Here is a 12,847-nt window from a genome sequence, read left to right on the forward strand (position 1 = left end):
GTGGTCTGACAGGACTTGGAAATTAAAAAGAAAAAAAAACATTTAGGAAAAGTTTGATCATATTGTAATTGTTTTTAAACAGAGTAAATTGATGTGTTGTAACATTACAAGACTATTGCTTTTTTTTTGTTTAATTTGAAACATCACATTAGAAACGTGATTAAGCGCACGCAGACATAGATTGTAAATTCTGTTTTCTGCTCATTTGAATCTCATATGAAAGTTTTTTCAGCTGTTTATACACGACAGCATCAAAACGTAATGTTTCACGGTCTTGATGGATGAAAACAATAAAATAAAAAAGGAATGTAATGTCTTGAAGCATGAGCAGCAGAGCTGAGAAATGATCTTCAAGCATCTGTCAGAGTGTTGTTGTCCAGAACAATCTTCTCTCCTGGTTTGAACGCTGGCATCCCTAAATACGGGCAGCTGGCACATCGGAAGGCATCGCCAAGATAACACTGCCACAAAGGAACAGACGATAACCGTTTTATCAGGATTTGGTTCACATGCAACAGAAAACGTACTAACTGCAGTTGATGATTGTTTTTAGTATACTCACACTCCCACATGCAGATTTTGGAAGGTTAGTTTTCTGTTTTTCTTTACTCTCCTGTTCCAACTCTTCAGCAAGTCCACACGTGCTACGCAAACGTACAGCACAGAAAAGGTCTTTTTAAAACATTATCACAGGTAAAAGCAGAAGTGGGATGAATTACATGGGATGTAGATTAATATCTTAAAACAGCATTTCGACAGAAATGAAAATGAAATATATCAAGGTTAAAAAAGAAGATAAACTGTAACATACAATAAAAAAAAATAATCTGGGTTGAAATATGACAATGGGATTTCTGTAGGGTCTAGATTTTCCATTTTAGGTTCCAAAACACATTTAGCTTTTGTTTATTCATCAATTTTTGCAATGCTCCGTTTGAATTTATTCTGTGTGTTATAGTTCTGAGGATTTTTATGGTATTTTGCTGTGAAAATAAAACTCCCATCATGAATGTTGGAGTTTATTTACTGTATTTTCCGCCATACACTTCACACCGCCCTATAAGTCACATTAGTCCAAATATGTAATAAAGTGGAAAAGTCCATAAATGCGTTGCTTTGCTGTATATGTTGCATTTATTATGCATCACCGCTGATGGGCCAGCGTTGTGCCAAAAATCTATTGGCTGCCAAATGGCGGCTGCAGGACCATGCACAGGAGGACTTTAACAAGAATTTAACAATATTAACAATTAAAAACAATTATTTGTTTGCTCGACATTATAGTAAATGTGTGTCTCAGTCAAACTTTTCCTTAATAAATGCGCTTTGACGGTCAAATCAGCTTTATTTCAAAGCCCGATGAGCCGAAGCGGACACACGCAGAGGGACGAGTCACTGTGCATTTCTTCAAAATTTAACAAGCACCTAAAAACAATTATTTGTTTGCTCGAAATTATAGTAAAAGTGTGTCTCAGTTGTATTTTTACTTAATAAATAAATGCACTAATGGTTAAATTAGCTACATTTCGCCGGGGCGGCGCAGCCAAATGAAGCTAATTTGACGGTTTCTCCAAGTGAGCTGGATGAAGGTGGCAGGCTATGGCAAGCCTATTGTGTCATTAATAGCCACTTTTACCTATTCCATGACACTATGGCATGCCATACTACTAGAGTGCCATCTAGTAGCCGAAAATGGTAGTGTTCAATATTTTCAGTCAAAATGAACGAAAACGGTCATGTCAGCCAAAAATTGGTTTTCTAAATATGGAAACAAATCCATAAATACGTTGCTTTGGCGTTAAAGTCACGGGGCATGTAAATTATACAAAAAAAAAAAAAGTGACATAGGGTGAAAAATACAGTACCTATATTCTGCCTTGTAAAATAATCTGCTTACTCTGCTCCTGAAAGTGGTTTGATGTAGTTTTTGACTGATTTAATTTCACTGAAGTAAATTTGTTACTTTGAAAATTTACTGTTTTTTCCTTGTAATCCATCCATCCATTATCTTTTACCCGCTTCTTCCATTTTGGGTTATGGGGGTCGCCGGGGCCCATGTCCAGCAATCACTGTGCGAGGGGCAGGGTACACCCTGGACGGGTCGCAAGTCCATCACAGGGCCACATAGAGACAAACGAGACAAACAACCATTCACTCTCACTCACACCTAGGGACAATTTAGAGTTACCAATCAGCCTAACATGCATGTTTTTGGTCTGTGGGAGGAAACCGGAGTACCCCGAGAAAACCCACGCATGCACAGAGAGAACATGCAAACTCCACCCAGAAAGGCCCCCAGACTGGGATTTGAACCAGGGACCTGCTCGATGAGAGGCAGCAGCTGTACCAGTCGTGCCACCGTGCTGCTTTTCTTGTAATCAAAGGTCTTAAATTTAAATCAGTGTGATCTTTAAAAAGGTCTTCAATTCAATTTAAACTCTGTTGATTGAAACTCTAAGAAAACCCATGTCTTGCTAAGGTGACCATCAAAAAACTGTTGAACTTGCCAGTTCTTGCAGGCTTTTTTCTTCTTGGCACCTCCTTCCCCACAGCTCGGTGCTTTCAGAGAGCCTGGATCTGGTTTCTTTAAATCATCTTCATCAAGCAGAGCATCAGAGTCCAACAAATCCTTCAGAAACAAGAGTGCAATTGACACTAGAGAAATTGTATTTCCTGTGAAAATGTAGCGAATGCTTTTTTATGAATGCTTTTGCTGAAAGCTGCTTTTAAACTAGTCAACTTGATCAATAGCTAACTTTTTGAAAAATGACACAAGAAGCACAAAAAAGCTAATAAAATTTCTAAAGAGGCAGAAAAGGGTTTAAATTTGGTTAGAAAAGCTAAATTGTGTAAAAAAAAGCAGTAATTAGGAAAAAAAAAAAAGGAAGAAGCTAAAAGTAGAAGGCCACAAGAATAAAAAGCAAATAAATAAATTTCTAGTTTTAATCCAGAAGTAGGGAACTTGCTACTTTTAGCTCTTAGCTAGCATGTACATGCTATTCAAAACTTCTGTCTCCAAGCCAACTTTGTCATGCTTCTCTGCAAGCATTTTACTACTTCTGACTAAGCTAGCCTTTTTGTTTTTATTTCTTGCTAGCATTTTGCTATTTTTGGCTCTAAGATGGCATTCTCCCTATATATACTGTACTTATATTTACTGTACTTATATTTACTGTACTTATATTTGTCTGTTTTCAAACAGAGAAGTCTGAAACTCTTAAAAAATGGCCCGTTAAAACTACTAGTTGAATTACTGTCACTTTTAATCGCACTGTAAGACTGATGTTCTGCCCTCAAAAAGATCCTGACAAGATATAAACTACTGTATTTTCACATATAAAATAATTAGAGGACACAGAAGTCAGAGTGTCAAAAGTTTTCAGCAATGTACAAAATGCATATAAAGCATATTTTCCAGGGTACATGCAGCACATACAGATGCTGGCATGCAGAAAATACACGACAAAAGCTTTTTTATGGTTAAATTTGAAGGAAAGTGGAATTAATTCTCAGTACAGGTGCTTAGAAAGACTGGAGTACACACATGCAACAACAATCCATAGAAAACTAAAGTCTACTGAGGAAATGTTAATTTTCTTTATCAAATAGCTGAGGTTTGACCCAAAAACTGAATTTAAAGCGGTCTTGGCTCAAAGCCAGACTTCATCAGTATTTCAAGAGAAGCAGGTGAAGCTTTTCCATTTATCAAAAGTCTGAACTCACCATATCATCATCATCCATGTCGTTGGCTGACAGTGTCCACATTTTCACCGTGTTGGGATCCAGGGCTGGTTTATCTGCTGGAAACAGATTTTACCCACTGTTACCAGCAAACTGAACTCAAAACAAAAGTCCATGCTCAATTATCCAGGTATACAATCCAACACAACTGGTTTGTTCCACTTTGGAGTAAGATGTTTGGGGGAAGAATCAGTTTTGTGTTGTGCGTTTCCTTGACTGATGAAGCCTTCTGGATGGAAGGTGCAATGTTTCAGCAAAAAAATAAACTGTCCAGATGACCTGCTTAAAACTTGTTGAACTCTAAACAGTTTCAGAAAATATAAAGATGGAACACTTTGAACTGCGTATCTTTATATATACATAAATTATGAAATGATAAAGGTAACTTTGCACATATGAGCCATATGCTCTACACAGAATGAGATTTCACCTGTTTTTTATTTTTCTCAGCTTCTTGAAAAGAATGTAGTATATGCTTATTGAACTTTGAACTACTACTACTAGTTGAATTATTGTTATTAATCACACGGTTTAGATCTTTTAGCATATATCTTAGTGCTTTCTATACTTAGATCCTTATATACTGTTTCATTTTATACTTTATATTTTTGCTATTTTTGGGTGTAACTGGGACCCTGAGTAAACAATTTTGTTCTCCCTCATGTACCACATGTGATGCGAATGACAATAAAGAGCCTTGTTTTGTACTACAGTAGTGAAAGTTCGGTGAGAAAAAGAAGACCATTAAACTGTGGTATTGAACCCACCTGGCTTAGGTGTCTTTTTTCCGAAGGAAAGTTTGATCTGGCTGGATGATCCTACCTCGTAGTTTGGTTTGGAGGCAGAAATACGCACTCGGGACAAAATGTTTCCTTGGTAAGCAGTAGCTGCTCTGAAGGTGCTCAACGCCTCTGGACTGAGCTCTGTTTTACTGACCTGAATGGAAAGGAAGCAGAAGGATCAGCAAATGTAAGAAGGAACTTTGAAATGAACCCTTTATTTATAACGACATAAGAATGTGCTTTTCAGATTTCTAAATTTACAAAAAAGCATAAAGGGAAATACAAAGACACATAGTTGCAAATAATAATTTATGCAAACAGCTTGTTATTCTTATTTAATACTTCATGCCACTCGCTACCATTTGATCACAAATATATATATATTTTCACTCACCTCTGTTACTGACATGAAGCCAGACAACTTCAGTGTTGACACAAGTTTCTCTGCGGTTTTCACCGTTTGTGTTTCTGTATCTGTAACAAAAATAAAAATACAGTGTAACACTGGCAGAAGAAGTGACCTCAGCATCTGTAGGTATAGAAACTAGGGGTGCACAGATTGCAGTTTTCTGGCCGATCACCGATTTCTACAAAGTCTGACCTGCCGATTCCGATTGTTTTATAAGAAACACTGTCAGGCGTTATAAAGTCAAAATGCACCTTCAATTTTATTATTTACAATATTATTTTGTTGAAAAACATACCATTGAGCATTATCCTAGAAACAATATAAACTTGTTTTAACTGGCCACGAGGTAGTGCTCTGAAATATAAATGAAGTTCAGACATTTGTTCAAACTTTTTTTTTTAAATCGATAAAATCGGTTTCTCATGCAAGTGTTGGCCGATTTCTGATTTCCCAAAATTAAGAAAATCGGGGCCGATAAATCAGTCGGCCGTTTTTTTTTTTATATTTTTCTATTTTGATGGGATTGTAAATGTGTTAAACATGTGTTTCCATAGTTCTTTCACATAGTAGGTACACCATGACTGCATTTTAGAACACATAAGGATCAAAGATCTTTTTTTCCAGGTAGTAATAGTTGAAATTTAGATTGAAAAGGGCGTAACAGCAATGTATTAACCTGACTGAGAAATTATCACGTTTTGCTTTCTGTTCAAGATATCTAGGAAAAAAAGGGGAAAAATTAGGTACGTTCAAAGAATCACTTAGAAAGTGATGAATTGAAAAATGTCTTCAAAGTAATGTCTGTTCAGTTCATCAGATGAACAAAGCAGAACCATACAATTTTTTACCATTTAGAATTTCTTATTCATTTAAAACTGAAATAGTTTAGTAATAAAACACTTAGCAATTCAATATGTGTGAAAAATATAAGCAGAGTTTTTAATGAGACATCCTAGAAGAGCTCAGAGTAAAGATTCTTTGTGTTTTCAAAGGAGTGAGCTAAGGAGGTTTGGGCATTTGAAAAAATTATACGTTTAACCTAACCTGGGAAGTTCTTGTGTTACCTTAGAACATGTTTTACGAGCCCACTGCCACATCTAGCGAGTACCATCTCTTACCTGTAACTGGTTCATCAAGGACCAGCCTGCCGCCAGGTTTAAGCACCCTGACCATTTCTGCTAAAGAGTCTGATGTGTGGATGAAGGAGCTGTCAGCGAGAAGGCAGGACAGCACCCAGTCAAAGGAGGATGCTGCATGAGAAGCTGGAGAAAAAAAAAAAGTAAGACTTGTGATACAACTTTCTATTGGTGCCTTACATGTTCTAATAAATGTCAGAATGCAGGCATATCTTCTTTCATCCATACTCTGGATTTATGATCTACTTACTTTCTAAAACTGGAACTTGTAGCAGTGAAAATTACGTTTCACAGATAATGTCATATGCTGAACCTTTTTTTATTCACTTCTGCCTGAGTTTTGAAACAATAAACCACAGTTTTCCCTACAAGACTGGTGATAAAAATCTAAATCAAGTCTGATTTGGTGTAACAAAACCAGAGGGAAAAGTACAGTAACTCACAGAGCAGGAGTCTCTCCATGTTCTCCACAGCCACATGTCCATCTGCACCAACAACAGCACCCAGTTCCTCTGCATGTTGTTTCAAAGCTTCTGGCGTCGATGGCTGAGCCCACACAAACAGCACCTTGTCTCCTGCTTTGACACCGAGGTCTGCCATGATATCCTGAAGAAAAATTAGCACAGTTGTTTAAACCTTCTGATCTATCAAATGCAGACTAGTTAAATAATTTAGTCATGAACTACTATAAAAAAAAATAATGTGGCGTTAACCACTTCAATGCCTCACTCATCAGAATCTTCCATATTTGGACATAACTACAGTATACAAGTCCAGACTGCTGTTAATGTGTGTTTATAGTGCTGCTGCTCCTTTAATTATACCAGTGCTGCATAAACACAAAGGTAGGCAGTATTTGTATATCCAAAAAAAAAAATCCTACATGAGGTTAATAACACATTTGATCTAATTCTTACTGTCAACAATGTAATGATGAGCCGTTTCACACAGTGGTGTACTCTACATTTTTGTAGTGGGTATACTGTACTTTGAAACCAAAGTACAGTGGTTAGTACAATGTAATTGTCAATTTATTTTGATTTTTAAGCATATTGAACATTTCCAAAAATTTCTGATGCTTACATTTGGATAAATGAACAACAAACTTTGTGTAACAGTTGGCTTTATATTAAAAACATGTTATAGAATTTATAAAACAGTATCAAAGCAAAGCATGTTATTAAGTGGGAAGTACAGAAGTATTAATTATACAATAATTTGCTGGATAAGCGAATGTAATAAACAAGGCTGCATACAGACAGATTGTTCCGGAAGCTTTTAACTGCCATTTAACATATCAATGGCATGCGTCTAATGATATGTCATGTATCATTGGGCACTTTTAAGTGGGTATACTCTGTATGGTATCGTGTAGACTACACCACTGGTTTCCCATTACATGGTCCAAATCTGTAAAAATACCCAAACATTTTACAATTTAAACATTGTAAATTTAACCAAAACTTTACTTCTGTAGTTATTTGTCCTATGTGTATTACCTAAAGTCAACAGTGACAAAACATTTTTGAAAAATCAAAAAGTAAAAGCAGTCACAGGCTTGAGTTGACTTGGATTACGCTTGTAAATCCTGTCAACCTCAAACAACTTTTAAAAATAAATTGGTTTAAACTAGATGATAAGGGTGAAGTGCAAACTAACTAGTCAAAAAGATCAGAAACCAAAGTGACCATGAAAGGTTTGAATAACAAGGGGGTTATCAGATTAAAACATTTTAAACCAGGATGTATTCATGTAAACACACAAAACAATAAATGCAGCCAATTAAATGCACCTGGCCACAGTTCAGTCTTGCGAAAACTGCTGCAAATAAAACGTTAATAGATTAAACACATGGAAAAATTAACATGGACAGAACAAAGTGTGCTGCCTTGTTTATGATTTGTTCAATAAATCTTATTATTAAAACACCTCACGGGTAAAAGTGTAACTAGTGTTCAGACGTTTTGTTATCTTTGGGGGAAGCTAAACGTGACGCAGCTGTTTGCGACACTTTTCAGGCTCCTAAACAAGTTGTTGACATTAAAAGACCCTGGTAAATGATTACCAATAAACAAAACTAGACTAAAGCTTACACATTAATATCATAGAACCCATCTGAAGAGATGTATAACATAAAGAAAAGTAATCGAATTGTTTGTTCTCAATAACTCACCTGCTATCCTGGCGGTTGTTGAAAAGTCACGTAGTCAAAATGTAAAGAGATTTTCCGGTTACAATTTTTCAAAATAAAATATTTTTGAAAATGTTGCCACGTTTGACAAAATCACTATATACAATGAAAATCGAAACTGTGTAGCTGTATAATGATTAATAAAACTATGCGAGTCTTTCATGTGGAAATGTTGCTTTTTCAACATAAAGTTTGATTGAAAATTAAGTTTTAGTTTGTAAATTTAGAAAAACTGACTTCCGTTATTTGATAGTCGCAGTAAAGTGACGCACCTGTGAGGTCGGAGATAATATGGCGGCGCTTCTGAGAGGACTGCGGGCTGGAAGGGTCCTCCGAGGGCTGAGCAGCGGTATTACAGGCTCTTGTTTTGTTGTTGTTTGGTATTATTACTGAAGTCAGTAAAAAAATTTAAGTTAAAAGAAAATATCAAACGCTTGCTATAATTTCTCTTGTTCGTGTCAACGTTTGAAAATGACCCAGAGTTCATGTTAGCTAACTCTGCCAAAGGTGATCATGAAGGGCAAAAATAATTTTAAAATATGATGGGTGTAACATCACAAACTTCATTGTTAGAACTATAAATTGGTCTCTAAAGTGATAAAGTCTTGCAGACGTAAACATGAAGGCATGCACAAGCGGTGTAAACGCGTAAGTTCCTGCAGCTGTGAGGTGTCATTTTGTGCAGTAGTTATAGCTGTCAGTGTTGTGCTAAATCGGCTATAAATAGCTTTAGTTTTACTTTATGGTATGAACACACGGATGCAACTTACAACACATTATACTAGGGTAGTATGCTTTTTTTGAGTCGAGTGCAAATTTATTTCAACGTACCGGTATTAGTGTCAATATACACCAAAAACAAACTGGAGCACCATATATAAAAGTAAACGAATCCAATTCAATTACATTTACCCCGGTAGTTAAGTTTTAAATTCAGTCCAATAAGTTTATATTTATACATATTTGGAGGTGCATTTCATTCAGTAATCAGAGTCAACTTGAGTGGACAATGAGAACTTTTTTAGTCAATTTAACAAAGACCAAAACATTTATTTTATTTGACAGAGCATTCTGCTCAATACTGCAGATACACAGTTTATGTATTGTATACACATAAATTTGAAATGGCAGGAGTGGTGGTGCAGAGGTTAAAGAAGGTGGGCCTGTGATCCGAAGATCGTCTGTTCAACTCCTGGTACCAACAACGTCAAAAAAATGTAGGTGGGATAGGTGAAGCACACACACCTGTCCCCACCCTCATTTTCCCCACTCTGGGCCTTTGAGCAAGGCCCTTAACCCCCACCATCTGCTCCCCCGGGCACCCTGGGTTGCAGCTCTGCTCCATACAAAGGGCTGTGGTAGCTCGGTGGTCTGTGGTTGTTTCAGGAAGGGCATCCGGCATAGAAATAATTACCAAGTCTTCGTGTTCTTAGTTCACTGTGACAACCCCTAACGCAGGGAGCAGCCGAAAGAAGCAAAAACAAAAAACATACGTCTGAAACTTGTATAAAACTGATGCAGAAGTTTGTAGTTTACATTAAATAATGTGATCTAAAATATCTGTAACAGGTCCTCATCACCTGTCAAAAAGTTGTCATTAAAAACTTATAAAAAAAATTTAACAATTTGGTAGAACTGTTGCCTCTCAGCGATAAGGTTGCCGGATTGAATCCCGACTGGGGGCCTTTCTGGGTGCAGTTTGCATGCTCTCTCCATGCATGTGAGTTTTCTCCAGGTACTCCGGTTTCCTCCCATAGACCAAAAACATGCATGTTAGACTGATTGGTAACTCTAAAAATTGTCCCTAGGTGTTAAGAGCGTGTGAATGGTTGTTTGTCTCTATGTGTCCCTGTGATGGACTTGTCCAGGACTTGTCCGGGGTGTTCCCTGCCTCTCACATAGATTTGGGCACCAGTGACCCGAAAAGGAAGAAAGGGTTAAAGATAATGGATGAATGGCATTGTCTGCATAAACATTTTTAAATATGAAACAACAGTTAACATTATTATGAAAAGGGGGGACAAATTCACCCAACTATTGTCAGATTACACTTCAACAAGCTGTTTCTTCATAATGTAAGATAAGCTTGCTCTGTTGAAAAGTTTTGAACTCGAAGGTGGTGATTAGGCTTGTTGAGTAAGCAGACCTCATGTGATTCTTTCATAGACTGATTCAAATCATTTTCCCCTCCAGTGGTCGCCGCGCCAACAACTAACCCTCAGTTAAGCACCTTGAGACGAGGCTTCCACTGTGCAGCTCTGAGGCTGCAGGACGAATCCAAATCTGACAAATCCACTTCTTTTTCATCATCGGCCTCCTCATCCAACCATGAGCATTACCAGGCTTACTCAGCCGATCAGAACACACAGGCAGATTTCCAGCATGATTCTGATCCAACAGCAGAGGGGACAAACATTGGGTCAGTCAACAGGAAATTCTTGGTTACATGCTCTTTGTAGTTTGCTGAGTTTTTTTCCCATATGGTAAAGCTAACCTCACACTCTTCTTGTGCTTCATTTATGCTCAAACATAATTTTTTATCCACACAAAGTGACCAGGGGCAGGACGAGGGGTATGAGACAGAGGAGCAGCTGCATGCTCGACTCTTGACTGCTGCTCTGGAGTTTGTCCCGCAGCACGGCTGGTCTATGGAAGCTATTGCAGCCGGTGCAGAGGTGAGATTCAGAACAGTCGATTTGACTGAGATCAGATCACTAACATGTAGCTAAAAATGTGTCAAATGTAGTTTAAAGGAAATGACATTAATGTCTTCAATAGACTTTAGGCTTTGCGATAATGATCAGTCAGCTAATGCTTTTGTTGTTGTCGATTTGTCACAGTCTCTGGGTTTGTCCTCGGCTTCCACTGGTATGTTCTCCAACGGAATGGGAGATTTGGTCCTACATTTCATCGCCCAGTGCAACGCCAATCTGACAGAGATTCTGGCTGAACAACACAATCAGGTCCAGCAGGGCCAGGTTGAGTACGTATGCACAACGTCACTGTTTAGTTCAATTTATTACAGAATGAAGCAGATATTAGCTTCATCAGGTGGTCATAGCAAATACAATTTTCAAAGTCTACTTTTTAGGGATTAAGATTGGAAGAGTAAATGAAGCATGTTGATATGTATTTTAATAATTTCTTTGCTTTGTCTTTAAATTTGTCTCAGGTTAGTCCAAAAAAAAATAAATAAAGGAAATTGAACATCCCAAAACTAGTAACTTTTTATCACAAGCACTGAGGGACCTGACTTCATATTCTGCACATTAGTTCCGGAACCAGGAAGAAAAAGCAGCAAACTGTGTTTTACAGGGATTTTTGTAACTATTTTCATATGTTGGTGAAGATTCTCAGTCATCCAGGACATGGCAAATCCAAACCTCTGTTGTGAGGAGTGAGAGGGCAATCTGCATGTGAATCTAGCTTACAGAACACCTCAGCTTTATAACTCGAACCCCACACTCCCTGTTCTTTGAATTGATAAAGCTTCTCGGATTAGAAGTGAAACATCTTCAGCTGCAGAATAGAAGTCCAGTTGTATTTGTCTTTAACCTTTTTTGGAATTATTGTCAAACTTATAGAAAAAGTATCTTCTCTTCAAACAAAGAACACAATTTTTATAGAATTACATATTGAGCCAGTTCCTAAAAATATTTTCACTTCATAATTAGTCCCCTCAGGCATAGAAATACCTCATTTAATATTCTTTAAGTCTGTAAAAATAAGCTTTGCTTCTAACCAACAGTTTAACTCTGTTGCAGACCAAAGCAGACTGCAGAGTTTCTAAAAGATGCAATAGAGACCCGACTGCGGATGTACATCCCCTACATTGAAACATGGCCACAGGTAAACAGTAGAACCCGTTGACAACTCATAGCAGAAACAAAATACTCACGAGGAAATCATAAATTATATTTGATTCTTGAATTTTTGTGTCTTATCCTTCTTATTCAGGCGATGAGCATCTTGCTCCTTCCTCACAACATCCCTGACAGTCTGAAGCATCTGTCCACCATGGTGGACGACATCTGGTACTACGCCGGAGACCGGTCCACAGATGTGAGTGGATCCTATCATCCACGGTCCCCATTTTCTTCTGCTCACAGCTTCTTGTCCCCCTTTCATCAACACCCCAACAATATCCGGCCTGCTACTGCCCAGGTTACTAACACCCCCCACCCTGAGTGTCTCTACCCCCAAACATCTGATTATATCATTGTTTACTTCATGATCAAAGATAATACTGAATAACAGACATATGTTGCTTTTTAATGTCTCAGTTCAACATTTGAAACAACAATTGTGTCAACTCATGTTCTATTAAACTGAGACAGCAAGAGGATAAATTAAAACATAACATATTTATTTATTTAGATTCTTTTGAAAGAGTCCCATTCATTTATTAGAAGCCATTTTTTAATTCATTCATTTAAAATTAAATACATTTGAATTAGTAATCAATAATCAATAGCAAGTTAAATGTAAATGAATAAGACTCATTTTCTTCAAGGCTTCCATCGTGTAGTCCCTAGTTAATTATAGTTTATAAGATTTAGCAACAAGTCACTTTACAGAACTTACTTAT

General features: G+C 37.2%; 2 protein-coding genes across 5 annotated transcripts in view; one reads left to right on the plus strand and one right to left on the minus strand.

The window, feature by feature from the left end:
* Positions 1 to 53: 53 nt before the first annotated feature.
* ciapin1 (cytokine induced apoptosis inhibitor 1) lies at positions 54 to 8,292 on the minus strand. Of its 3 annotated transcripts, none has more exons than XM_037683378.1 (9): positions 8,242 to 8,292; positions 6,512 to 6,674; positions 6,051 to 6,194; positions 4,918 to 4,997; positions 4,509 to 4,677; positions 3,724 to 3,797; positions 2,508 to 2,629; positions 563 to 644; positions 54 to 461 (listed from the first exon to the last, which is right to left on the minus strand). In XM_037683378.1, exons 2-9 carry the CDS (start codon positions 6,666 to 6,668, stop codon positions 351 to 353), a joined length of 939 nt encoding a protein of 312 aa, XP_037539306.1. In that variant the 5' UTR covers positions 6,669 to 6,674; positions 8,242 to 8,292; the 3' UTR covers positions 54 to 350. The 3 variants fall into 3 exon arrangements, with proteins under 3 accessions (XP_037539306.1, XP_037539303.1, XP_037539304.1); XM_037683375.1 differs by having other exon boundaries at positions 3,724 to 3,800; XM_037683376.1 differs by lacking the exon at positions 8,242 to 8,292 and adding an exon at positions 8,162 to 8,181 and having other exon boundaries at positions 3,724 to 3,800.
* Positions 8,293 to 8,520: 228 nt separating this feature from the next.
* Positions 8,521 to 12,847, plus strand: part of coq9 (coenzyme Q9 homolog (S. cerevisiae)) — a 6,752-nt gene continuing 2,425 nt past the window's right edge. Inside the window, exons 1-6 of one of the 2 annotated variants that reach the window (XM_037682665.1) lie at positions 8,521 to 8,608; positions 10,453 to 10,678; positions 10,811 to 10,934; positions 11,100 to 11,242; positions 12,024 to 12,108; positions 12,217 to 12,423. In XM_037682665.1, the coding sequence (XP_037538593.1) occupies positions 8,551 to 8,608; positions 10,453 to 10,678; positions 10,811 to 10,934; positions 11,100 to 11,242; positions 12,024 to 12,108; positions 12,217 to 12,423 (843 nt within the window). In that variant the 5' untranslated portion in view covers positions 8,521 to 8,550. The remainder of the gene's footprint in view (positions 8,609 to 10,452; positions 10,679 to 10,810; positions 10,935 to 11,099; positions 11,243 to 12,023; positions 12,109 to 12,216; positions 12,424 to 12,847) is intronic. The other variant, XM_037682666.1, reaches the window with a different exon arrangement.

This window comes from Nematolebias whitei, chromosome 10 (assembly GCF_014905685.2).
Source record: "Nematolebias whitei isolate Nwh7 chromosome 10, NemWhi1, whole genome shotgun sequence".
Taxonomy (NCBI): domain Eukaryota; kingdom Metazoa; phylum Chordata; class Actinopteri; order Cyprinodontiformes; family Rivulidae; genus Nematolebias; species Nematolebias whitei.

Excerpts from the sequence above, each read along its gene's own strand:
- ciapin1 (XM_037683375.1), bottom strand. The coding sequence starts at position 6,668 with ATGGCAGACCTCGGTGTCAAAGCAGGAGACAAGGTGCTGTTTGTGTGG. Across the intron at positions 4,998-6,050 it reads CCTTGATGAACCAGTTACAG|ATACAGAAACACAAACGGTG; the intron begins GTAAGAGATGGT and ends TTTTTGTTACAG. Across the intron at positions 645-2,507 it reads AAAAAAGCCTGCAAGAACTG|CACGTGTGGACTTGCTGAAG; the intron begins GCAAGTTCAACA and ends ACGTTTGCGTAG.